Source organism: Drosophila pseudoobscura, chromosome 4, assembly GCF_009870125.1.
Source record: "Drosophila pseudoobscura strain MV-25-SWS-2005 chromosome 4, UCI_Dpse_MV25, whole genome shotgun sequence".
Taxonomy (NCBI): Eukaryota; Metazoa; Arthropoda; class Insecta; order Diptera; family Drosophilidae; genus Drosophila; species Drosophila pseudoobscura.
The window spans coordinates 22,168,452-22,194,578 of record NC_046681.1 but is presented as its reverse complement, the minus strand read 5'-3'; the positions used below and the strand labels follow the sequence as shown (position 1 = coordinate 22,194,578).

The window sequence follows — 26,127 nt, the reverse complement described above, 5'->3', positions numbered from 1 at the left end:
ATTCTTTTATAAATATTTTATATTATTTCTGTGAGTAAAGGAAATATTTTCCTTCGAGGCACACGTGTCTCGACATGAAGATATGCGATACTCGGGCCTTCAGTTTCCTTCTTAATGAATGATAATTGCATACAGTCTATGGATTATTTGGGTCTTATTTTAGCTTATTCCCAGTAGACACAGCCTAAAAGGGTATTTTAAAAAACAGAATACTATGAAATATATCGTTGATATGTCATACGCATTTATATACATATATGTATAGAGAGATACATATGTACAATATGTGCATTGCTTGACTTTTTGCGGCCATTGTTGATGGTGCTCCTGGTCCTGCTTCTGCTCTTGGTCCTGTTTGTATCCCTGTGTTCCTGCTCCCGCTCCTGCCCGCCCTACTCCTTTGTTGTGTGGGGTGTGTGGATGCTGTGCTGCTGTTTTCTGGTGTGCCCAATTGCCTTTAAATTGTACCGAGTGTTAAGTGGCGCACGTTAAAAAAACATTTAACGTTTTTATTTACGATTCACAGAGTTTCCAGCAGCAGCAGCAGCCACAGCAGCACAAAAAAAATATATATACATGTATGTGGGGACAGTGAAAGTGTTTTGTTCTGGCCATGGCATTAGGTACTCGCAAAAAAAGAAATGTATAAAAAAAGGATATTGGCAACGTAAGTGAATGGGTGGGAGGCTCGCTCACAGAGGGACAAAATATAGCGGAAATTAAAGTGAAAATATAGCATGAGAACTCATGAAAGGCTACAGAGTGGAATCGATACAGAGACAGGGACAAAGCGACGATTGTGAATGGAACTGAAAGTGGGAGGAAAAGTGTGTGCAAGTGCAAAAGGTTATCATTCCGACAATGAAATCCATAGAATGGTGAAACAATTGAGGTATATAGTACATGTGTCTGTTACAGCAGCTGAAAGGAGATACAAAAAATAGTACATTTTGTAGTATATAGACGGTTATTTGTTGGCCATGCAACCATGCAAATTATGTAAGCTGAAAGATGAGTAACGACCATAGCTGGCTCTAGACTCTCTCCCTTGGGGCCCTTGAATGGACATTCATTTACCTGCAAAGTAGGCTTTCTTATTCTTCTATTTTCACATTTGAAATAATCGTACGAAAATGTTCAACTTGGCTAACCAAATTCAGTGCCGACTGGCAAAGCTTCTAATGGTGCGATTCTCCTCCACTCAGCTGTCGCGTCCCCCCACCGAAGAAGTACCGGAGGAAGGCCAGCCCACTCCCAATGCCCAGGAGATGGGACTTGGGGACGAATATCGTGTGATGTTGCTGCCGAATGACTTCAAGTTGCATCGCCTCAAAGAAGGACCCGAGCGGGTGGTGGCCATTAGGAAGTCGCAGGCCTTGAAGTACTACCGCCAGCTGGCGACCGTGAGGCTCCTGGAGACGGCTGCCTCGAGGCTCTACAAGGAGCAGTTGGTGCGCGGCTTCTGCCACCTGTACACCGGGCAGGAGGCCTGCGCCGTGGGCATTCGAGCGGCGATGCGAAGCAACGATAATCTCATCACCGGCTACCGTGTCCACGGATGGGCCTACATGATGGGTGTGCCCGCTGTGGGCGTGCTGGCGGAGCTGACGGGTCGCCGGAGTGGCTGTTCCGGCGGCAAAGGCGGCTCCATGCACATGTACGGACGGAACTTCTACGGCGGCACGGGTATTGTCGGCGATCAGGTGCCCCTGGGCGCTGGCGTGGCCTTCACGAGCAAGTATCTGCAGGATGGCGGCGTCTGTCTGGCCCTCTACGGCGACGGTGCCGCCAACCAGGGCCAGGTCTTCGAGTGCTTCAACATGGCGCTGCTGTGGAAGCTACCGATGATCTTCGTGTGCGAGAACAACAACTATGGCATGGGTACCCGCTCCGAGAGGGCTGCCTCGAACATCAATTACTACACGCGTGGAGATCTCATGCCGGGCATCTGGGCGGATGGCCAGGATGTGCTGGCCGTGCGCAGTGCCACGGAGTTTGCCATCAAGCATGCCCTGAACAAGGGTCCCATACTCATGGAGCTCGGCACGTATCGCTATGGGGGACACTCCATGTCCGATCCGGGCACCAGCTACCGCACTCGCGAGGAGATCCAAAAGGTTCGCAGGCAACACGATCCGATCCAGGGCTTCCGAGAGCTCTGCTTGGATCAGCAGATCCTCTCTCTGGACGAGATTCAGGAGATCAATCAAGTGGCCCGTCTCGAGATAGAGGGGGCCATCCGTGCGGCACGAAAGGATGATGAGCCGCCACTCAACAATCTCTGGAGCGATGTCTACTCGGGGCTCTTCGAGGGGAAGCTTCGGGGAGTTCTGGCCCTGGAATTGGAGCATGACAATACAAAGGATGGAGAGGTTTAAACGGTGCTTCTGTCTATGGAGGATGTATCACAAAATTGTTGGTTGTTGAATAAACTCTGGGCCGCGAATCTGCAACTCCTTTCTCCTCATCAAAACTTTCATTAACTCTTGTGTGGTGACGACCCTTTCATTCAGCCTTCGTTCGTTCTATTTAATTTATGCTAAATGATCAACGGCTGCTGCTTACGGCTGCTTATGTCTACGTTTTATTTGCACAACAAAACGAAAACAATAATTCAGCGCCTGGAACACTGCCTGCTGCTGAACAAGCGGAAAAGAGGCAAAAACTCCTCGAAGGCTCGAAGAAAAAAGGCAAGAAGGGGTAAACAGGAAAAGGAAGTGCACACACATACACACGCATGTGACCCCCATTGAGGGGGCAAGCAATATCCCTACCACCCCCCACGAACTCATTTGCCTTTGCGCTCACGTCTGTGTAATTTATGCCAACAAAAAACAGTATTGCATGGGCATGCCCATGCCAATTGGGTAGAATGGGTACATGGGAACATAGGAAGTGTTGGAGAGGTCCAATATAAGTCATATATCATCTGGAAATTAAACTACTTCAACGGATATGTACCGATGTACGGTGAAAACTATGCAAAGACTGATGTAACTTGAACAGAAACATCATTATTACAGAAAAGACTTTAGGGATTACAGAACAATACCTATTTTCATCAACTGAATGTGGATAAAGGGTACAACTGAAGTCGATTGTCTCCGTCTACTTACATCTATTATACATCTATGCTACATTCAATATACATCACTTTGTACATCCACAGTGGCGTATACATTTGGTTATGCACACAAACTCCTCCAAAAAGCCAACAATTCATCCAGGCATAATTATATATAAATTCATTCAGCACTAGTTTTGAGATTAATACTCCACTTGGATCCAGAGTTTATATAAATAGACACACGCGCCTATAAAACTTCTCTACATGTAGTTTACATATAACACGTAATACTGTTCAGTGACGCCATGTCAAGTTCTGAACTTCATAGCGGCCGTTTCCCGAACTATGGCACTTTTACACTTTTTCTACATGCATTTGTTTTGTTCTTTTTTCGCCGCGGCCACCTTGTTGCCACATAAGCCGGCTTCCCTGCTCTATCAAATGCGTTTTTCCTTATAAGAATTGCGGCAGGCAAATTTCGTCCAAGTTGATTCCATTTCGCTTTTCCGATCGATCGAGAATTGGCAACAGGCCACAAAATTCTCGTCAATTTGAAGCATAAATTGCAGAATACAAAGATAATGAAAACCAGAAGTATTTACCTAAGAATAATATGAAATTCAGACATGGGAATAGCTTAAATAGTTCCAAGTATGAAATGAATAATTAAGCCAATAAACTTTTGTTTGTACAATACAAATGCAAAGACCTTAAGCTGGCCACCAAAATTCTCACTTGCTGCCAAAAACTATTCGAAATTCGAGTACAAAAGCAATTATTTAATGGCTTAACCAAGGAAAAACAGTCACCTGAGAAAGTAGTGAAATGAAAGCTGCTGCTCATTCAACTCTTGCTCTGCTCTGCTCTGCTTAACTGGAGTGAACGACGTAGGAAACAGGTGCCGGAAATGAGATATCACAGATGACTGACTACGCCGCGCATCCGTTCAGGAAACAGATGGATGCTGCTGCTGCTGCTGCAACTGCCGATGATGGATTGCTGCTGATTTGTGTGCATACTTTATCCCACGTAAAACCACGTAAAAATGTATTAATATTCGGGTGTAATGTAAAAACTGGATGCTTATATTTCGTCTGCTTCTCGCCGGTTAGACCAGTGCCATATCGAAAACTTGTTCTAGTTTATAGTTGATGGATTCTAGTTGATTTTTACTGCTTTTGCTGCTGCTGTTCTTGTTGTTGTTGTTGCGGGTGTTGGTGTGTAGCATAAGCATCGACCCGATTCTCCAGTTAGATGAAAAGTTTACTTCCTATTCTGGTTGTTGCGGGCCATGTCCTTGGGGAAGGAGCGGAGTGGCGGCGTACGGATGCGACGTGCCTCACGGGAACGATTGCGCACCACCTTGGAGTGAATTGCGCACGAGACGCAGTAGTGCAATTTGGCGTAGAGTTTGGGGAGCACGTACGAGTCCCAGATGCTGGCCTCGGTGATATCGCGCACAGCAGCCGCCTCCACAATGTTGCGGATGACGAACTTCTTGATCGCCTTATCCTTGGGCACGCAGCGGGCACAGTTGGTGCAGCGCACGGGCTTCACATGGCCGCGATTGTGCTTGTTCCGCCCTCCGTTACGGCGCTTCTTGGTCATTTTGTTTTCAGCTGCATAATGTTCGGGGTACATTTATTAGCATTTCCCACATATTTATTTCATCGGATGGCACTTATAATTACCTTATTTAACAATTTGAAAATCCACCAAGTGAAATCCGCGTGTTCACGCCAGACGACACTTATGCGAAAAGGGGGTTGCCAGCTCAAAATTTTCGGCACTTGGACGGCACATTTGGCAACCCTTTTCAGAGTTGCTTTGTGGCGAGTTTCAGAGTTGCTCTGACAGAAAAAAAACAGCTGTGCGTAATCGCCGTTCACGACGGGTAGCAGTGGCGTAGCCGTTGAGCTCAGCCATCTTTCATTTGTATTTCAAATTTAATTATTGATTTAACAGATTTAACGGCTCACAGCAAAGAATTCGTGTAATAAAATTTGTTTATTTTTGCAGTTTTGCTTTTAGTACATTTACAATTGTTATAGCAACATAGATCCGGTTCTTTGTACACAGTTTACATGGAAATATTTATAAAAAAAAAATATTTGCATGTGGCTAAATTTTGTTGTCGTTACAGTCTAAATATCAACCTATCCGCGCCCCTTGGACACGCGCTTGTGAGAGCTGCGTTCTCGTTCTGGTTTTCTGGCGCGATCCTGGTCACGGGAACGTTCTCGATTACGTGGGTGATCACGATCCCGATCACGGTCACGGTCTCGATTGTCACGACGGTCATGATCCCGTTCCCGCTCCCGCTCACGTTCTCTATTTCTTTCCTGATCTCGTTCTCCTCTGTCACGTTCTCGATCACGATCACTGCCGAGGCGGCCACCACGTTGTTCTCCTCTATCGTTTCGGCGGCCTTGGGATTCGCCTCGTCGGGTTTCTGGACGACGGCCACCGGAGTCTCCACGAAGACCTCGCGATTCTCCACGACGGCTACCGGAGTCTCCACGTCGGCCACCGGACTCTCCACGAAAACCTCGTGAGTCTCCACGAAGACCTCGGGATTCTCCACGACGGGCATCTCGCTCCCCTCGCCGCTCCGGATGTCTTTCCTCGTGGGCAGAAAACGATGGCTCCCGCTTCCTGGCACCATTTCCATTGAGCTGATGATGATAATGTGGTTGGCGCTCCTGTTCTCGGCCCATGGGTGGTCCCTCCAGGTTGAATCCATCGCTGTCTTCCTTTCGGGTCTTCAATTTGTTGTTGCTGTTGTGGTTGTTGTGGATTTTGCTGCTCTGCTCCTGGCGCATGATCTTCGGCTGGGGCTGGCCATCGCTGTCGTCGTCGTCGCTGCTCGAGGCGGCCTCTGATGCTGAGGAGGATGTGGAGGAGGCCTTGCTGCTTTCAGAGCTGCTGCTGGAACTGGAGCTCTCCTGGTGCTTGCGCTTGCGTTTCGACTTCTTTTTGGCGGCTTTTTTCTTCTCCTTTTCGCGCTTCTTTTTCTCCTCGCGCTCCCGCTCCTTCTCTTTATCCTTTTCCTTTTTGGATTTCTTCTTTTTGTCTTTTTTGTCCTTTAACTTTTTGAGCTCTGATTTTCGCTGCTTTTTGGGCTTCTTCTTGCGCTTCTCCTTGCGTTTACGCTTTCGCTGTGGCTCGGACTCGGAGCTGGAGGATTCACTGTCGCTGTCCTCATCGCTGGTGCTCGACTTTTCCTCGCTGGAGTCTCCGCTGCTGCTGCTACTGGAACTGCTCGACGAACCGGCAGAGGAGGAAGTCACAGCAATGGGTACTGCCCCCGCTGCTGGGGCAGATCCTGGATCCCGGAATGGATTCCCCCCAGTGGACAGGAGCTCTGAATTGATCGCGGGCACTGCTTTGGGCGCTGTCTTTAGGAAACGTCGCAGATCATCGGTGAGTCCACCCAAACCAATGGACGTGAAGAAATTGATGGAGAATCGTGTGTTCCGGGGATTATCCTTGGGGAAGAGACCCGCCAGACTCTCCACCAGCACCTCTTCCTTGAGCTTGGAGTTGAGTTTGCCCAAGCCCATGTATTCGGCGAGCTCCTGGAACAGAATCTTGATAAAAATGCGACTGGATGAGGTGGTATCGTCCTCGTTCAGCAGGACACAGTCCAAGACATCCCAGCTGATGGAATCGGTGAAGAGCAGATGGGCAAAGAACTTGCTCACATTCCGCAACCGATTCGTGTCCAGGCGATGCGTTGTCTGGTAGGTGTCCTTGAAGATCTCCTCGAACGGGGGTATATACATTCGATTGATGTTGCAGAAACGCTGCGCCAACAGGCCGTAGAACTTCTCGTAGGTCCGCTGCTCGGCACAGCAGTCGAGGAACATGTGGCACAGCTCCACCTCCTGCCCCGGCTTCAGCTCCATTTTCATCAGCTTGTGGGCGCACTCCTCGTAATCCAAACTCGAGTTGATCGTCAGATATATGGTGCGCCGCAGAGCAATCAGATTCGTCTCCGTGTTGTCGATAATATCTCCGGCATCCGTCTTTTTGCCGACATCGGCATCCGAGTTGATTTCACCATCCGAATCGCTGTCGGAATCGGAGCCCGAGCCAGAGCCAGAGCCCGAGCCGCTGCCATCATCGCTGCCCAGGATTTCGGCACTCAGACCCTTGTATTTGTCCTCGTTTTCGGCAAAGTTCTCATCAAATTTGAAGACATCTAAAGAAGGATTTATGAATATAAGGATTAGTCAGGGATTAGAGAGGGATTTAGTGGATTATACTCACTCAGTATATCCTCCGTTTCGGTGGCCTCGTCCAGCATCATGAGATGCGTAAACTGCTCGTCCTCTTCGACCAGCTCCAGTTCTCCCACAATGGCCAGATGATCCTTGAAGCCATCCTTGCGCACTTGAAACAGCACCTCGATCATGTACTGTACTCGTTTGTCCAGCTTTCCCTCGTGCAGGATGTTGCGCAGCATCTCAAAAATGGCCCCAATGCCCTTAGACGAGACCTCCGTCAGTTTCATGCCGCACTCCTTGAGAAAGGCAATGGCCACCTCCACGGAATCATCGGTGGGCGTCTCCACCAGCAGCGTGAGAATCTCCAGGGCCAGTATTTCGTGGGCCACACGCTGATTCACCAGATGAGCAATGAATCGAGTGGACGACAAGCAAACGAGCTTGTCATTGCGCCGAAAGGCACGGCGGAACTGAATGACCAGACGCTTGAGCAGCAGCTCGCCGATATTCGGGAATTTCGAATTGATAATGGCCACCAGAGCGGCATACACGTGCGTGAAGGTGGGCGAGGCGGCCTGGGCCTGGATGATGCTCCTCGACAGCAGACCCCGTCCACGGACAATGTTCTCCCGCAGGAGTTCGCGGGTAATGATGGCAATATTCGTGACATTCACCTTGTTGATGTACCCGTGAATGGACTTCTTGAGCGCCTCCCAGGCGATGCGCTGATACGCAGCCGATGCCTTGTCCGTGATCCCCTCCTGCAGCAGCCGGAGCTTCGCTGGCGGTATGTAGGCGCCTCCGGTGCGCGATGTGAGCACATCCACAGTGCGACGCTGGCGTTCTGTGATCTTGGCCGTGGGATTTGTGACCGTGGCATTGTCGGCGATTGTCGAACCTGCCCTCTTGGAGCCGCCACTCGAACTGGAGCGCCGCTTGTCGCTGGACCTCCGCCTGGATTTCTCGCGAGAATCATCGCGCCGACTGCTGCGCGACTTTTCATTGCGACGACGATCTTCGCGCTCCCTCGCCCGCACCTGATCGCGTTTATCGCGCTCCTCGTGCCGCTTCTGACGTTCGCGGCGTCTCCGCTCCAAGGAGCTGGAGCGGCGACGCTTCGGGCTCTTGCTGCGACTGCGTGTACGGGTGCGACGGCGACTGCGGCTGGGACTGCGTCGCCGGTTACGGCTCTTTTCATCACCACTGCGACTACGTTTGCGCACTTCGCTGGCCAGCGTCTGCTTGGGCACAGGCACAGGCGGCGGCAAATTATCGTCGTCGTCGTCCTTCTGTGGAAGGGATTGCCATGAGTTTTTTTCAGTGGCTTGTAGTTTTGTTTGATCAAAACTTACATCAGTTATTTCGCCCTCTTCGATGTGATTCGATGGACTGGCAGCTGTTGTTGGTGGTGCTGCTGCTGCATTGTCCGCTCCATTAGTGGTCACGGAATGATCTTTATCAGGTTCCTCCTCTGTTACTGCCACTGCCGCTGCCTCTGGCTGCGGTTTCTCATCGGAATTAGTCACAGTTGTGGCATACAAGGGTCGTTGCGGGGTAGATGTTTCGGTTTCTGTTTCCGCTTCAATTGATTTTGTTATAGCTTCCTCTTCTGCTTTTTCTGCTGCCTCTGCAGGCGCCGCTGCTGTCGGTACTGCTTCTGCTTCTGCTTTTTCCACGCCAGCCGACACAGACGTGTCAACAGCAACAGCAGCTGTGGAAGAGTCAACATTTGATTGTTTTTCCGGCTTTGCTGCTGCGGTTTGCTTTTGCTCGTCCTCCTCTTTTGGAGAGGCAACTTTTTCGTCTGTTTGTAGCACTTTCTTTTCTTCCTCCTCCTTCTTTTGCGGCGGCTCCTCTACGGCGGGGGAATCATTAGATACTTCTGCCGGCGTCACTTCTTCTTCTGCCACTTCTTTTGCCTTCTGGCCGCGCTCTTCCTCTTCGTTTTCCTCCTGACCGCTTGCCAGACGGCTGCCAGCATCACTTTTGGAGGCACTGCCGCTGCCACTGGTGGAGGAACTGCTCGAGGAGCCACTGCTGCTACTGGAGCCACTGCTCGAATCACTTTCTGCATCGCTTTCCCCCATTTTTAGTGAGAGGCCTGGAAAAACTACTTTTGTGAAAATTTGACAGGCAAAACGTTGGCAAAACAGTATGGTTTATCGATAAAAATATACGGTACGATCATTACAAATATACCGTCTCGTTTTAAAAATATACCGTAAATATGCTGACGAATTCAAGTTCTATCCCTCGTTTTTGATATACCCTGGAATATTACTAGCTATATAGAACATTTAACCATGACCACATAATTTTAACCGATTAATGAATCAATTTTCTACTTGACCGGCACATTAAATACTTGGCCCTTGATTGTTTTTGCCTTAATTTTTGTTGCTCAACAACAATATAGCGACTCGTATGATGGAAACCCGAGCTTAGCCCACTTAAGCCCCCTATATTTAAATAGTTCAACTACTCAAGGTAAATGGCGGAAAATATTAACAATTGTACATTCTTATAGATCCATCCTATCCTTCCCTTTAACTTGCCAAACCCCACGAATCTTTCATATGAACTGCGCTAAAATGATTACCCCCTTGGCTTATAATAGGTTAATAGTTCTCCGGCAAGCATTGAAACCATATTGCTTAATTTTGATGTTCCGTCAAATATAATAAGCTACATAGAACAGTTAACCATGCCCACATAATTTTAAACGATTTATGAATTAATTATCTACTTGACTGGCCTATTCTAAATACTTGCTTTTAGTGGATTTCTATATACCGTTGAAAATTAAATTTAATAGATTGATGAAATTGACAAAATATGCCGAAAATATACCTTCATATATATATATATATATATATTTTTGTGGAATATATAAATTGAACTGATTTTCCTAATTCGATGCAATCCTAGCCTTTTTTTATGTAGTTTTATTGACGATATGCGAAAAAGAAAACCCACCTTTGGTCCCGCGTTCTGGTTCCATTTCCAGCTGTATGGTTCCGTGGGTAGCTTCCAAAATTTCTGATATTGCACCACTGAAATTATTTATAATTAAATAAATGTTAATAGTTTGTATTAAAATTGATAAATTGTTATTCAATTACCTTTTCTTGTACTCGCTCTTGAATATTTTCTGTTTTCGGCTGGAAATCTTGATCGAATTTAAGCAATATTTTTTTCAAAGCCTTATTCTTTCGTTAGTTGAAAATATTTAATATGTGAACTAGGTTTTTTCGGCAATCAATTGAAATCAAAGACAACTAGATCCGTATTCTCCAGAGCTGCATTTTTGCAGGTTGGATATGAATAGAAATTCAATACATAGGTTTTAACGGGAGAAACAAATATAAAAATTAAATAAATATGTTGAAGCTGTCAACAGCATCCCACCTATAAACGGATGATGGTATATATACCTGATATTACAGATATAAAATATCAAATTTAACTGTATTCTATGCTACTCAATTACTAACCCTCACAACCTATTACATGCCCTCTTTTGCAAAGATTCCTTGTATATAGTACTTATATCTAAAAATTCCTTATATAATAAAAAAAATCAACCTTAAAGCACTTGGAACAACGAGAACTAAAATATATATTTTTTTAGTTTACAATCAATATTATTTATCCATAGTAAATACTTAAAATAAAATTAATTACAATAGGTTTTAAGGCTTATACCCGATCTAGACCTGGTTTCCGGGTTTGCGTGGCACTGTTTCGGGAATATTCGGCGACACATCATCGTCGCTACTGTCCGACGAGGAGGTGGAGGACGAGGAAGAATCAGCCTTGGATACACGCTTCTCGGGTATCGAATAGGGGAACTTAAGATCCTTCTCCTCGACAGCCTGCTTGAGCCTCAGCAGGGCCGTGCGATTGATATTCTCCAGTGAGACATCTTTCACAGCATTGGAGAGCACATCGAGAGCCTTTTCGTGGTTTCCCTTGGTCGTTTGGATGTCAATCAGACAGGAGTAGGCATTGCCAATGGCTCCTTCGGATATTTTGCTATCCCTCAGCTGTGAGATCACCGACGTGGCCAGCTTCTCGTCCTGCTGCTCACGGGCCGTCTGCAGAACGCGCTGGAACATCAGACGCGGCAACTGCGACAGATGCTTGTCCCAGATCTCCTTGGAGGCCGCCTCCTGACCGCTGGATATCAAATGCATCCACAGCACATTCATGGGCCCCAATTGATTGTGGGCGGCAAATTTCTCCGCCAGCGTTTGATCTGTACAAAACAAAACAAGATTTAAATAGGGGTAAGTCCTCCCTCATGCATCTCCACTCTACTTACATTGCGGCACCAGTTCCGGATGCTTGTCGAGTATGCCAACGGCCCCGCCACGCGGGAACTTCTCCGCCTGCTTGGCCGCCTCCTCGGGCGTCTTGGCGGTGTCTATCTCGACGGTCAATTGCTTGAGGAACGGCTCAGCCTTGCCGGCCACAATGTTGGCATGGCAGAAACGATTGTCAAACGACACCATGCGCTTCTGCTCTTCGTTCAACTGCTTGCCAATCTTCTGCAGGGTTTCCAGATCCCCCGCAGCGGCAACTTTGTTCAAATAGAACCTGAAGATCTTTATCTGCGGATGGAGTCCATCGGCCAGGAGTTCCTCCACATATTTTGTGGCCTCGGCCAGACGATCGTCACGCACCAGGAGCTCAATGAGTCGGGAAGTGTCCAGAACGTTGATCTTGTCGGTGGCTGCCAGGTTCTGTTTGTGGCTGATGGCCGCATCCGGATCGTTGGCCAGCAGTGCCTTGCGGAAGCCAGACTTGTGGGAGACGGGCCTTACAGTAGCCTCCTGCTTGGCTGGCTCCTTCTTTGGTGTCGGCTCTTTCTTGACTGCGGACTCCTCCTTGGGCGTATCTGTCTTCGTTTGCTCCGGATTTTTGGGCGCTCTGTTCCTTCTCGATTGCTGCTGCGTTTCGGGCACCACAAATGGCACATCAATGTTCTTGCGCCTCAGAATTTCCGCCAGCTTCAAGAGGAATGCATCGGTGGGTGTCAGAGACTCTTCCTGCATTTTGGTCCACAATCCGAGAGCCTTTTCGGCCTCATCGGCCTTGTCGTAGCTCAGCAAAAGCGTGTAATAGATCTTGTTTCGGTCGATGTGTCCCAAGTCCTTGGTGGCTTCTATGAGACCCTCGAGGGGCTGCAGCAGACCCTCATTCCGATACCGATCGCAGGCACTGCTGATCCTCTGGGGGCGTGTGCGCAGGCCGGGTGTCTCCAGGATCTTCCTGGCCTGACGCACGCGACCGCATTCCACAAAGGAAAAGACCAGATCGTACAAACTGTTGACCTCGCCATGGATGCCCGTGCTCAGATCGGTCAGACGCTGCAGATTGACGGCATCCTCCTTCTGGATGAGACGGCACGAGAGCTCATTCTTCCAGGGTGTCACCTTGTACGTCTTGCAGATCCCCTCGAACGTTTCAATGGCCTTGGGTATGTCGTCCTTCACCAGATGCACCTTGATCAGTGGCCCCAGCAGGACATTTGTGGGCACAATATAGTTGTCGGCTAACAGAGCATCGAACAGGCGACGCAGCTTCTCCGGCTGCCCGGCCTCTGCGATGGCATTGAGCACACGCCACACGGTGCTCACATAATTGAAGCTTCCTTCGGTTTCGCTGATGGGTGCATCCTTTTTGTTATCCGCCAGCAGCTGGAAGGCCTCCTCCACACGCTCCTCCTGCAGCAACAGATCTGCCAGTCGCACTGTCTTCAGGTTATCCAACTGGAATGTAGGTTCTTTGGCCCTTAGCTTCGTGTAGACGTCCAGGGCCTCAGAGCTGCGCTTGTGGTGCGTATACAGATCAACCAGCTGCGCATGGATGCCCAATGGGATCTGGTACTTTTCCGATTCCAGTTTTTCTATGACCTGCAGGGTCTTTTCAATGTTTTGAGAACGGAAACAGGCATTTAGGAGCTGTCTTTTGATGTTGTTTGCATTCTCGCCCTTGGCCTCCACATTAACAATGAAGCGTTCCAATTCTGGGGGAGATTTCAGTTGTTTAAAAGAGCGATAAATAAATTATCTTTCAATTACTCACCATCGATGGACAGGGAATCCAATGTACGCTTGCCGCTGCTTGGCAGAGGCGTCGGCTCCAGCTCTCCGGAGCTTAGTTTTCCCAGCAATTCGGAAATCTTGGGCGTCATTTCGGCACCCAGTTGGTCCGAGAGCTGGGTGGCCTTTGCGCTGCTGATGGACAGCCCCTGCTTCACCAATCCCAGAAGGATCTTCTCCAGCGTGGCCACACGATCGCGATGGAAGTAGTTGCTTGCCTCCTGGACAATGCCACCCACCACATCGGGGACGCTGTTCTTCTCCGTAGCTGCTGCTGCCGCCTCTCCCTGTTCGGCCTCCTCCTCTTTGCCAGCAGACCGCTGTTGCAGACCCTCATGGATCTGCCTCACGCAGCGGATAAACGAGGCATAATCATTTGTGTGGCTTAGGGCGAGAATCAAGGGCTGCCTGAAGAGCATCGGGACATAGTGGGCCCTGTTCTGCTCCATAATCTTGGCGGCATCTGCAATTTGATGCGTGACTAAAGCGGCATAAACAGCAGAAGTGACAGCCGTGGAGTTGGAGACACCAGCATCCCTCAAGGCAGTGATGACACGCTCCCAGTTCTTCTCCTTTAAGCTGGGAATCACATAATCCCTGATCGTTTCCGAGTTGGGAAGCACTGCAAACTCCTGCTGCATGCGACGGACAATATCCAGCACCTGATTGGACTCCACCGAGCAGATGAGGGGCCAGAAGTAGTGCTGGCGGATGGGCAAACCGGCATTCTTCATCTCCTTGAGCAGCGGCAGAGCATTGTTCACGACGCCATTGGTGAGACCCGCCTCCGTGGCAATGGACAAGGCCTTGGGATTGAGTCCTTCTGCTTGGAGGGTCTTGCAGATGCTCAGAATCTTCTCCACCGGGCGATTGGCCTTTACCATTTGTCGGATGAAGAAGGCGCCCACATCCACGGGCTCGCCATTCACGCGATTCGATCTTGGCATCACACGCAGAATCTGCAGACCCACCTCTTCGTGGCCCTTGTTCACGAGACGTAGTATCACGTTGACGGCATCTTGATTGAAGCCCGGGGAGATGTGCAACTTTGCGAGCAAATCATCAACCTTTTCGCTATTGCCATTCACCGCCAGGGTGTACACAGTATCCAGCAGATCCTTGTCCTGCAAGATGATCTCTTTTTGGTCGCATTCTGTGAGGGTCTCCTGCAAAGCAGCCAGATCTCCATGACGGGCAAACGCACACAGCAAAGTCGTATAAGTGTCGGCACTGGGCTCTAGGCCGGCCTGCTTCATCACCGCCAGAATGCCCTTCGCCGACTCCAAATCGTTGGCCTACAGAGTGGGGAATATATGGATCAATCTATACATGCCTTAGGGGTTCCTCCACTCACCTGCGAATGTCCCAGGATCAAGGAATTGAAGACATTCTCATTCACAGGCAGACTCTTGCCCCGCATAAACTCCAAGATTCTGGTGGCACCCTCGATGTCACCCTGCTGGCAATAGCGTGCAATCAGTCGCTGATATGTCACTCTGTTGGGTTCGATGCCTTTAGCCTCAATCTCGGCGAGGAAATCCGTGGGTGCAAAGGGATGCTCGTTCTCCAGGTACACGCGCAGCAGAGCATTGTAATGGGAGATGTCCATGGGTACATTGAGGGCATTCAGGGTCTTCCAGATCTCCTGCACCAGGGCTGTGCGTACCTCGGGCAACTCCTCGGGCACCAGATTCCCACAGCATCGTATGACCATCAACGACTGCGAACTGGTCGCGGTGCGGTGTGTGCGTATCTCATCGAGGATTTCCTCCAGATCCCGTCGTGAAATGCGGCCAATGCGTCGCACATCGTGGTCCAGACGACGGATCTGCTTATCGAGACTCAGCTCCGACTTGGCGGCGGCATTCGTAGCGAAGCCACTGAGAAAAACACAAGCGAATGTTCCAGATCAGACCAGGTTCAATATCGAGGTTATGTAAACCATTTAACAATCTTTTTTGAATGAATATATGAAGGTATTCTTGTGTAAAGGACCCCCTCTGGATGACCCGTACTATTCTTCAGCCTTCCCTTGTTACATTTTCATGAAATTCTTGTCTTATTGCGTAATGGGCCGGTACTTACCTCTGGAATTGGCTGCAAATGCAGGGCGCACTTGTCAGCAGATTGCTCGCCTCGTTCTCGCGCACTGAGTTGACCAGCACATTCCGGGTGAAGCCAGCAAAGTAGCGAAACAGTTTCCCCGTCCGCAGTATGGAAGCCATGGTTCGAGTCGGTTTTAATTAATAAAAATTAAATTTATTATTTAAAAATCAGGAGCGCACGAGTCGGTGCCAGTGTGACCGCGGATTCATTCACTTAACCCACTTAACCCTCCTCTATTTAAACAGGGGAACAGTTTGAGCTAAAATGCGGAAAACATTACTGATTTTAAACTCTTCTTGTAGATCCATCCTATGCTTCCTTTTAACTTGCAAAATCTCTCCAAAATCCTTCACCTGAACTTTACTAAAATTTCTCAAAATTCCTGGAGTGTGTTCTAATACCCACTGGGCAACAATGGGTTAATTGTTCTCTGTCCATGATCGGAAGTCAAATTCGTCTAGCTAGGCAGAGCCCTCAGCCGATTTAACCGATTGATAAATCAATTTTCTACTGACTGGCTAGTTTTTAGTACTTGCGATTATTGTATTTTGACTATTTTGACGTCACAAATGCTCTATTCACCATTAGAATTGCAATAATATCCTAATTTTCTTGAATTTCCTTTAGAGGATATTTTTGATGGTTCTTTTCCCTGTTTCTCTAAACTGCTTGAATTTCCCTGTGATTTGGGTCTGGATAACAAAGTACCTTTCTGCGATGTTTTTGTATGGCGAATTTCTATCCGAAAACTGCTTTATTTTCACAACGTTTACTTTAACAGACTGTAAGAATCCACTTAACACAGCTCGAAATTTGTGCTATGTTAACGTACTGTAAGAATAGAATGTTATCACTTAACTGACTGTAAAGAATATAGGAGGAGCTTTTTGTTGGTGAAATATTTCCCCTTCATACTGTAAGCATAGACTGTTAATGCGAGGAGCTTTTTATTGCTGAAATATTTCCCCTTCAAAGGATGGAATTCGGAGTAAATAACTTTAAAAAAAAAATTAATTAATTTAATACTAATTACGTATAAAAACATCATTATAATTATTCAATTAAAGAAAAAATTTCCGCTAATTTAATTAGCATTGTGTCGTGAATTGATAATTCTCCCATTTTTACCCATTTTGGAGCAACTGATTGTTGTTATCATTTATGATTTTGATAGGCGACAAAATCCATGGTTTATGCTCTAATTCTAATAATTTATATTTAATTGCATTTAGAGCGTAATCAATTTAAACCGCCAATTTGTTTGTAGGTGGTCATGGATATATGTACATACATATATTTATATATAGATATGTAGATGCCTCCCACATACATATGTATGTAATAGTACCTGTTTAAATATTCCACCTCTCCTCCTTCTACACTTCCATTCCGCCCCCTTTCTACACGTATTCCTATCCATCTCCCATCATTCCATTGACTTTTGCCATTCGTCAGAGTGAAAGTGCGCTATCTCTTCTCTCGTTATGCGGTTCATCCTGCACCACCCACAACCCCACTCAGATTCGCACTACCCACTTTCACTCTCTCTCTCTCTCTCTCTCTTAGTCTCCCTCAAGGTGAACTCAATTGAATTCTCAACATTTGCACATCAATTATTTCACAAGTGAGCTTTTTTATGGCGCCAATGCGGAACATAGAAAAAAAAAATTGATGCGGGGAGCAAAAAATTGTGCAAAAAAATGAAATAAGTCCTGACGTTGCCGTCGGTGGAAATCAGTGAGCCAAACACTACAGTGGCCCCTGGATGCAGCCGGCAGTCATATCCTACCCATCCGTCTGCTGATCAGCATAGTCCCGTCGCCCGCCTAGCCTGGAGATAGTCATGCTTTTGCCACATCTCTGGGTGCATCACCTTCTCCACGTCTACCTTCTCTTCGACCTGACTCTGCCACTCCACCATCGCCAGCCACTGCATAACAGATTCAATGTCAAAAATTTGACAAACTCAACACCAGGCGAAAACCAAAACAGAACACGGAACCCAAGAACAACACGAAACTTTTCCAGATATTTTCGCTGACGAATTTGTGGCAGGTTCATAAATCCAGCAGCAACTAGCAGCAGGAAGAAGAAGTGCCATAGCGCAAAACCAAAGAACAACAAGAAAATGCATTAAAAAATCATAAAAAACAAAAAGATAGATAACAACAAAAAAGTAGCCAAACAATCGTCCGACCAAAAAAGATAGAAGCAAAAACTGCAGATGAAGGCTAAAGCGAAAGCATTGGATACGATACACTTTCAGTTCGAGGGAAAATGGAAAAACCGAATTCTATTCTAACGCAATAAACTGACAAGAAAATATAACTAAAAACTTTGAATGTCTTTTATGATTTTACTTGATTTGATTGTCATATATTTTCTTAAGTTTAAAGAGAGCACTTTTTTGAGGAGCATAATACCGACTTTTTCTTATGGGGTTCCGATTTTGTACCAGTTTCAAGGAGCTATATAGAATCATGAGACCTTAGAACTTATGTTTATTTATTGTTTATTCGACTTGATTATTATTAAAAAAAACCCTACGAAGTCGCTTCATTCGTGCGCCTACCCCTGACTCACTAGCTCTGCTCGATGGCGCACCCGTATACTTTTTACCACAAATTGATATATATTTTATAAATTGACTTGAACAAATATGGATAAATACAATACCCTTTTCAAAGCGTATCCAATAAAGAAAAATATGGTATAAAAAAGTGAAATTTTTGGCGCCAAAAACTAACAGAGAGAGAGAGAGAGAGGGAGAGGGAGAACGCGAGAGCAAGCCAAATGAAAGCGCGAGAAAAATTCCAAACAAATTGTGGAGGAAACCCAGCACAAAAGTCGACTTCAAAATTTATTCAGTCAGCGTCGAAGTTCATTTGAGTATCATAAATCAGTGGTACTCCCGGCAGCAGAAGCCCACACCACCCACAAAGCCACCCACGGAAGTCGTCGGCGGGGGCATAGAGTGCTGGGGGAGGGGGCTTAGATGGGGGCAGGGCTTATAGCGGGGCATATAAATGACAACTTTGACTATTGGCTGCCATTGCACGTACAACAAACTGCAGCTTGGGCACGATTCTACATCGTGGATGTTGCCATCCATGTCCCGTCCCTGGCATATTTGTGCAGCAGGAGCCCAGGATGAGCAGAGCAGAGGAGAGGAGCAGGAGCTGCCGAAGCAAAGGAAAATATTTTCGAAATCGTTGGAGCCAAATGTCAGGAGAAATCTTTGCCAGAGAGAGAGCACATACACAAAAACATTCCTTAAGCGGGTGGCGAGACAGAGACACAGAGGGCCAGAGAGAGAGAGCAAGAGAAAAAGAGTGGGTGGAACGTGAAGGAAAACCCATTTCCCCCATCGACTTTATAAAACATTTTCTTCGTTATAAATCAATTTGAATTGCGCGAGCAGCTTAAACGACAAACGATTTGGACGACCCGACCAGAAAAAGCAACCAAAAGAAACGCCGAAACCAAAACCAAAACCAGAGCCAGAAGCAGAACCAGAACCAAACCAAAGAATCAGACCAGAAGCCAGAGACCAGAGACCAGAGAGAGGGTCGCTCCCCGAAAAACAGGGTATGCGTTAAAGCAGAAAATTCTGTTTATTTAGGCAATTTGTTGAGAACACTGCTTCAGTGGTTCCTGCGAAAAGGGCAATTTGAGGGGCAGCAGCTGAAGGCGGCTAAAAGGCCAAGAGTTTGCACATAATATTTTCAGCAGATTACAAATATATGCTTAAGTAGTTCATTAAATAATGTTTTAGACCCGCAATGAAGTTCGAGTATTGTGATTTATAGTGACAGCTCTTTAAGAAGTCATATTTCCGGTTGTTTTAAAGTCCTCTCCTTCAGTAATCTCAGTCCACAAGTGCCTCTATGCGGCTGCAGTGGGTGTGCCACCGAGTGTGTACTGTGACTACAAAATATGCATAAATTATTCATACCAAATTATCAGCAAATTATACACTTAACAGGTTTTACAAGGATTTATTCTCACTTTTGCAATTAGCATATATTTTCATGACTAATGTACAGAATTTTTGTATAATGGAAAATATAATAAACAGATTAGGAAATGGTCTTTGTAGGAAAAATCCCAGAGCTTTAGTTGTGTTTTTTTGTATACAAATTCTGAATAGTTTAATGTATTTCAATTTATTTTTAGAACATCCATTACCACCATATGACACTGGTCCTATTTAACACTGTGGCAGATACAGGACTGATCTAATAATTCCATTTTTTATATGTTTTGACTTCCAAGGAACTATTGATTGATAGATAATAACCTTTTAAGTAAACCAAAAATTGATGAGGCATTGGAAAACCCATACCTTTCCATTTGCTTACCATTTTATAGCAATCCAAACTTTAAAGTAAATAATTTTCCTCAGGCAAGGAAAATAGAAAATGGAAATCTAACCAAGGAATCCACCAAAATCCCACCGCCGCCCGCCCCTCATTCAGATTCCCCTCCCACACTCGAAAGCCACCGGCAGCAGGCACTTGCTTATGTTAAACAATCCACCAAAAACTTGACATCAAATTTGTATGAGGATAAGGATATTCTGTCCCATCAACCATCTACCATGCCTCCAATCCCAGCCGCAGCCCCAGCCCCAGCCCCAGCACCATCCTACCGCTCCCCATTCGTGACACCCTTCATGGCCCATCTCTCTTTCAGCTGCTGCTGCTGCAAATGAAGCGCTAAATCTGCAAGTGTCAAGCACAGGAGCTGCAACAGCAACAGCAGCATCAGAAAACAACAACGGCAGCAACAGCGGCATTCAGCCCCAAAAGAGAATACTCTTTTTATCTTTTTGTATCCATTTTATTACAGTCGCTTTTCCCTGCACTCTCTGGGGGTATTGTGCATTTTTTGCAAAAGTTTGTCATGCGAGCAGAGCGAATCCACTTCGGAGACTGCAAGGACGGCCATAAAAGTATACTTTATTGGAAGGCACAAACCATGTCGCCACCGAATATGTCTCCACATACTCGTAATTCTGTGAAATTGTACCACCATTCAATGTATCTGTAGAACTGTATCTTATATAAATGGCAGACAAATCTATTCAATTTCTTGAAATAATATTCATATAAAATATGGGCTTGTGGTTTTTCGGTAAATTCTTGGCTTGAATTCTTTTTCGTAGCAAGAAAAACTCCTTCAATTCTTACAAATTTCCCACATGGGAGCACATATTATATAAAATCATAATAGCAATGGCATTTTGTAAGGGTATCCACTGCCTCGACTCTCCTTAGACAGCAGCTCTCCTTCCTTCTTTTTGTTTTGTTTGTTGTGTGTGCTTAATTTTTTTGTTGTGTTGTATTTTGCTTTGTTTGGACAGCAATGTGCCGCATTTCGCTGCGGACGGACACATGGACAAAAGGACGAATGGACCGAGGGACGGGACGGGCCTAGCCCATTTGCATAGTTGAGGGATGGAGCGATGGCTAGAGCGAGAGAGAGGATGCGGAGATGTTTCCATTTAACCCACTGAGCTCGTTTTCCCAGCCGCCAAAAACAACAAAACCACAAAAACCGGAAGTAAAACAATGTACAGGGAACAGGCAACAGCGAACAGGTTACGGAGGTGTGCGTATGTGGTATGGGTGGAGATGGTGGAGTGGAGTGGAGTCCCCGGAATGAGGGTTATCCTGGCCTAAACACATGGGGCACACCTTTTGAATGCTGCTGAAAGGTAAGCAGCATAAAAAAACCAACCAAACAACTTTACACCTGCCGTCGGCAACAGGGCGACCGAAAAGATTCTTGTTGTTGTTTGGCCTAATGTTGTCCTAATGCTGAACCGGGGAATCCCCCGCTGCTCATACGTATGTACTTTGCTCTCTCTCTCTCTCCACTCTCTTTCTACTTTTGTCCATCCCGTGGATTGTTGGCAGAACAAACGAAATATTTGTTTGCGGAAATCATCAGCATCATCATCACTTCCGCCATGAACTCCACTTCCCGTTCCCGGGGGCAGACCCTCACGTGCCGGTACCAGTTTTTTTTTCATATATATAATTTCACTTTGACTTAAGCTTTGCTCCTGTACCATCTACCATCTACACTCTGCACTACTGCTTCTTATAGCAGCAGCTAAAGGACTCAAGTATCCTGTTTGGCAGTCAAGAATTGTTTAGCAGTTTACGGGCCGGGGGGTAGGAAGGGAGGAAGGGGTGCTGTCAGAAGGTGTTGCTGCAATTGAGAGCAAGATGAGCTTCAGGTCCCCTGTCCCCCGGAGTCGCCCCGGGGCCCCTCCACTCGTCGGTGGTCACTTAAAGGGTCAACAGTCGAGTGCCAATTCAGAAGAATACCCCCCCGTACCGCCCCCTGCCTTCTGCTGAAAAGTTTTAGCTTACCTTTAACGCTCGCTTTGACTTGGCTTTTTGGAAGGGAAAGTGGCTGCAAAAGTTGTGTCGCCCAGCCGCAAAGTAGAAAATGTGCTTCGGTTGTACGTGGCGTATGTGGAATGGAATGGTCTGCCATCAGCTCTATTTCTGCTAGTTTCTCACTTAAATTCATTGAAATAGTGGTCACATTTCAACCGAAAACCAACTATAAGGCGTACCAGGACTTTGTACTTTCTTCTGCTTTCACTTTTAGCTCTAATTGTTTCACTCTTCTTCGTGGCTTACGCATAACTAATTCTCTCCACCCGTGTCTGCTCCTAATTAACATATTTCAAAGAAAAGCAATAATAATATTATAATTTATATTTAAACCACTTAAAGCCGCTCCGCTTAGCCTCGTATCTATAGTCGTAGCCCCAGGAACAAACTGCAATATGACAGGTCGTATACTTGATATGCGTAAGGAGAATATGTTGTGTTGTTGTGTGCTGTGTGCTGTGTTGCATGTGTTGACACTTGTCAGGGACTAATAAGCTGCTTCTGCCACAGAGAGACAGAGAGAAATACAGAGCGTAGCATGGCATTGAGTCGGGTCCACCGCACTAACGAGTGGCACACGCAAATTGCCAATTATGAGAGGAGAGTAGTCGCCTTCTGCTTATTTATGGCACGATACGAATATTTGATATATTTACGACAATATATTTTTGCTCCAACCTGGCCAAAAAAAGGGGTCCCCTCGCAAACTGTTGTACGTGCCGGGGCTGAACTTAATGCGGACCCAGGCATGTCAACAATTTATATGCTAGATCGAACCAGGCACAGCCGCAGCCACAGCCACAGCCGAAGAGCCACAGGGACAGGGACAGGGACACACCCTCGAAGCCGGAGAGCATGCCAGCATATGCATTGCAAATAATTCGCATAGCTGGCCAAAAAAAGTTGCCCTCTCAAGCAATTGGCATTGACTTGGCTTAATAGTATGCGTCGTGCGGAGGTGGAGGGGATCACATATATTTCTGAATTCGTGGGGTACAGGAGGCGGGAGGCGGAAGGCAGGAGGCAGGCTCGGGGCACTGCCAGTTTATAAGCATTTAAGCGGCTTAACTCGCCCGTCTCTGACTTATCGCATTGTCATCAATTTGGTTAAGTAGATTTCCCCTCAATTGATGTCCTTCGTCGTTGTCGATGTCGATGTCGTTGTCGTTGCCGTGCCTGTGGTACTCTCGTACTCTCGTACACCCCTCCCAAATTCGTTGATTGAAAATTTGGCACACGCCATTGGGCACGACATTGGGAAGGACGACACATAATTATTTCATTGATTGAAAATTCGCCAGTTAGCTCAAAAAGATAGGGAGAGGGGGAGAGCAGAGCGGAGCGGAAGAGGGAAACGGAAAAACTGGGCTACTCCCTGCTGCTGCATAATCAATCACGTTTATCAGGATAATTGTTTGGCACAATCCTCTCTTCCTCATGGAATAAATTGAGTTGGCTTTCCGCTATCGAGCGAGTCAATATCTTATTATTTGCGCTCAATTTCATTTCATTTGCATGGTTTTCTTTAAGCCAGAAGAGCGTGCCGCCAACCGCCAACCGCCAACCGCCCCCCGACCTCTATTATGTATTCATGCAACAGGGCAACAGGGCCAGGGCAAGAAGGCAAACAATTAGAAGCACAACAAAAGGCGCCAAAGAGTTGCAGCCTCAGAGGCATTCGCCATACCATTCGCGGCATGCAACTACAGGGATTACGAGCGAGGCAGGCATTGAAATTGTGCATATGGAATGGATGCTTATGCAAATATTTGCAATTAGCCCACAATTATCACACAGTAATTAATTTTCGGTACCTCAAATTATTGATGAGACTTTTGACATTGCGCATACGCAGTGTTGACACTCTAGAGAGGGACAGCCTTTTGGGCTGCTTTCAGCGATGACAAACATAAATCATACTACGTTTTATGACAGCTTAAAGAAAGCAGCCAGCGAAAATCCGTTGAATTTTTCATTGGAAAATGCATTCAATTCGACGGGTGTTTCGGCGTCCCCTCTGGCCCACAGCCATAAAACTTTCTCTCACTGAAAAATAGAATAGGACGAAACAAATAAAATACAAATACAAATAGAAATGCTGCATTGTCGGCCACAGAAGGTCAATGAATTATTGATGCGCCCAAGGACAAGCAGGACAAGACCACCCAAAAAAAAAATCAAGAAAAAGAAACTCTCCCCCCGAAAATACTTCCAGTTGAATGAAGTCGAAGCTGAAGCCAAAGCCAAAGCCATGACCATGCCCATTGTCCAAAGAGTTGCTACCAACCCCTCCCCATCCCTCCTTGGAAAAAACCAAACGCCTTTAAGTAAATAAACGAGAAATAATTTAAAGCCCAGAGCAAATAAATTCTACTCCTTTTGTCTGTCAGTTATCCTTGGGGAATTTTCGACTTTGCTGCTCACTTGACAAGTTTCAAATTTATTACCGAACCACTCAAGTGTTTCCCCTTCTGGGGGCCCCTCCCCCCCCCAGAGCAATTTACCCCGCCCCCCGACCGTCCCCGGCGGCATAATTCCATCAGAGTGAGAACAATCATGGCCGTAATAATGTTATGGAAATTGATTTCTATTATTTTTACCGCCTCACCTCGAAAAGCAGCTTAGCTTCTCATTCTTCTCCCATCAGAAATTGAATGCACTTGCTGTGCAAAAATTATACAGGCATTTGACAAGACCTGCCAAATGATAAACGAATTTTCTGCAACAACTAAAAGAGCAGAAGGCGCAGAGGGCCTTGGAGGTGGAAGGTAGAAGGCGGGACACAGAGCGAAAACATTCGGGATAACAATAAATCATATATGGCTTGTAAATTGATTTATCTGCTTGACAATGATGCTCGTAAATCATATTAAAAATATTAAAAAAAAAAACAAAAGAAATAACGCAACAGTTGAAGCACTAGACTGCTGCATACCCTTGCAAAGTTTCTACGGAAAGGTGTGCCCTTCCTTAAATTTCAGAACAACTTTTACAACTGAAATGAGGCACAAGAGCTGGCCAGCGAAACTTTCTGCAAAGAGCCATCCATCTCCCATAATGTGAGCAGCCTGTCATACCCTCTTGCACCCCTCATAGATGGTACATAAAAATCAGATAAAAACTATAAAATATTATAAATGCATTCGCATGTATCCCCGACTGGTTTTCTGTCTGTCTGACTGTCGGCGGGCATGTGTAAATGTGGCATTGTATTTCCTATAAAACACTCATTGCAAGATTGGTTTTATTGAATCAATAAATATAAATTCAATAAGGAAATTGTATATTCTTCAGTGGTATAGAAAGTATAGAAAGTGGTTCTAATAAATTGATAATTGGCAATCGGAACTGTCTGATAGTTTTAGTGCGATTAAATGAACAAGTGCTAAAGCTCGTGAATACTTAATCAACATTTTTATTCAAGTCGATGATGGTTTTGTTGTGTATAAATTTCGTTGGTGTTTGAATTATTTTTGCAGAGTTTTGGCCTAACAAAAATGATTTGTTTCTTGTTTTAATTGAAAAGGATTTTATTTTTCGGCAACGTTTTGTTTATTTTTAGAGCGTTGAAAGAGTGTTTAATCCTAACTTAGTATGCACTTTTATAGAGAAGAATATGTGCATTGTTTTTTTTTTTTTTTAATTATTGAATAAATAAAATGTATATTTTAAGTTCAGAAAAATAAGCTTATTGGCCGCTTTTGGCTTCAATAGCTTCATAACAGACAGCTTTAAAATGCTCTAGAAAAAATAGGTATATTTTTCGAAACCGTTTCCCACAAATCGATTCGTTTGTATGGCATATTTTCCATTCATCCATTGATATTTGCACACAAAAGCTAAAACAAATAAATCGAAATCAATTTCTAATTCATAAATTTAAGTGTTTAATGTGTTAATTAATTTTATGATTGCCTAATGGACTATGATTATCAATATAATTACTCTCTCAAATGCATACAATTACCATCACAATTAGCATCATTATTAATCAAGTGACTGGAAACGTGCTCTCTATTGTCTTACAGCTACGAAACGCACAGTATTTATGGCTAAGTCCCGGCAGGCAAAGGTTCTATTAAATCATGTTGCTGTCCCACAACAAATTTGTTACGCATACGCATAGTTGTTCCAACAGTTTGTTGGTTGCTTTTCATTGAAGAATGCCCCTCCCGGGCATACATACATGGGTATTTTTGTAGTTG

The 26,127-nt window shown here is 45.8% G+C and overlaps 4 protein-coding genes across 5 annotated transcripts; 1 reads left to right on the top strand and 3 right to left on the bottom strand.

The window, feature by feature from the left end:
- The first annotated feature begins 1,080 nt into the window (after window positions 1–1,080).
- Window positions 1,081–2,453, top strand: LOC6902941 (pyruvate dehydrogenase E1 component subunit alpha, mitochondrial-like). The gene has a single exon (XM_002132631.3). The coding sequence runs from the start codon at window positions 1,134–1,136 to the stop codon at window positions 2,376–2,378; it is 1,245 nt and encodes a 414-aa protein (XP_002132667.2). The 5' UTR covers window positions 1,081–1,133; the 3' UTR covers window positions 2,379–2,453.
- A 1,670-nt stretch (window positions 2,454–4,123) lies between these two features.
- On the bottom strand, window positions 4,124–4,917 carry RpS26 (ribosomal protein S26). Its single transcript, XM_001356614.4, has 2 exons — window positions 4,759–4,917; window positions 4,124–4,686 (listed from the first exon to the last, which is right to left on the bottom strand). Exon 2 carries the CDS (start codon window positions 4,673–4,675, stop codon window positions 4,331–4,333), a length of 345 nt encoding a protein of 114 aa, XP_001356650.1. The 5' UTR covers window positions 4,676–4,686; window positions 4,759–4,917; the 3' UTR covers window positions 4,124–4,330.
- A 138-nt stretch (window positions 4,918–5,055) lies between these two features.
- Window positions 5,056–9,501, bottom strand: ncm (pre-mRNA-splicing factor nucampholin). Of its 2 annotated transcripts, XM_002132630.3 has the most exons (3): window positions 8,649–9,501; window positions 7,340–8,585; window positions 5,056–7,271 (listed from the first exon to the last, which is right to left on the bottom strand). In XM_002132630.3, the coding sequence occupies exons 1-3, from the start codon at window positions 9,381–9,383 to the stop codon at window positions 5,224–5,226; spliced, it is 4,029 nt and encodes a 1,342-aa protein (XP_002132666.2). In that variant the 5' UTR covers window positions 9,384–9,501; the 3' UTR covers window positions 5,056–5,223. The 2 variants fall into 2 exon arrangements, with proteins under 2 accessions (XP_002132666.2, XP_033235331.1); XM_033379440.1 differs by having other exon boundaries at window positions 7,340–9,501.
- A 1,387-nt stretch (window positions 9,502–10,888) lies between these two features.
- Window positions 10,889–15,742, bottom strand: bsf (bicoid stability factor). The gene is made up of 5 exons (XM_001356613.4): window positions 15,489–15,742; window positions 14,758–15,283; window positions 13,387–14,698; window positions 11,621–13,327; window positions 10,889–11,554 (listed from the first exon to the last, which is right to left on the bottom strand). Exons 1-5 carry the CDS (start codon window positions 15,626–15,628, stop codon window positions 11,007–11,009), a joined length of 4,233 nt encoding a protein of 1,410 aa, XP_001356649.3. The 5' UTR covers window positions 15,629–15,742; the 3' UTR covers window positions 10,889–11,006.
- Between the last annotated feature and the right edge of the window lie 10,385 nt (window positions 15,743–26,127).

Coding starts and splice junctions, on each gene's coding strand:
- LOC6902941 (XM_002132631.3), top strand. CDS start 1,134: ATGTTCAACTTGGCTAACCAAATTCAGTGCCGACTGGCAAAGCTTCTA.
- RpS26 (XM_001356614.4), bottom strand. CDS start 4,675: ATGACCAAGAAGCGCCGTAACGGAGGGCGGAACAAGCACAATCGCGGC.
- ncm (XM_033379440.1), bottom strand. CDS start 9,383: ATGGGGGAAAGCGATGCAGAAAGTGATTCGAGCAGTGGCTCCAGTAGC. Junction 7,272..7,339: donor CGAAACGGAGGATATACTGA/GTGAGTATAATC, acceptor ATCCTTCTTTAG/ATGTCTTCAAATTTGATGAG.
- bsf (XM_001356613.4), bottom strand. CDS start 15,628: ATGGCTTCCATACTGCGGACGGGGAAACTGTTTCGCTACTTTGCTGGC. Junction 15,284..15,488: donor ATTTGCAGCCAATTCCAGAG/GTAAGTACCGGC, acceptor TGTTTTTCTCAG/TGGCTTCGCTACGAATGCCG. Junction 13,328..13,386: donor GGATTCCCTGTCCATCGATG/GTGAGTAATTGA, acceptor AATCTCCCCCAG/AATTGGAACGCTTCATTGTT.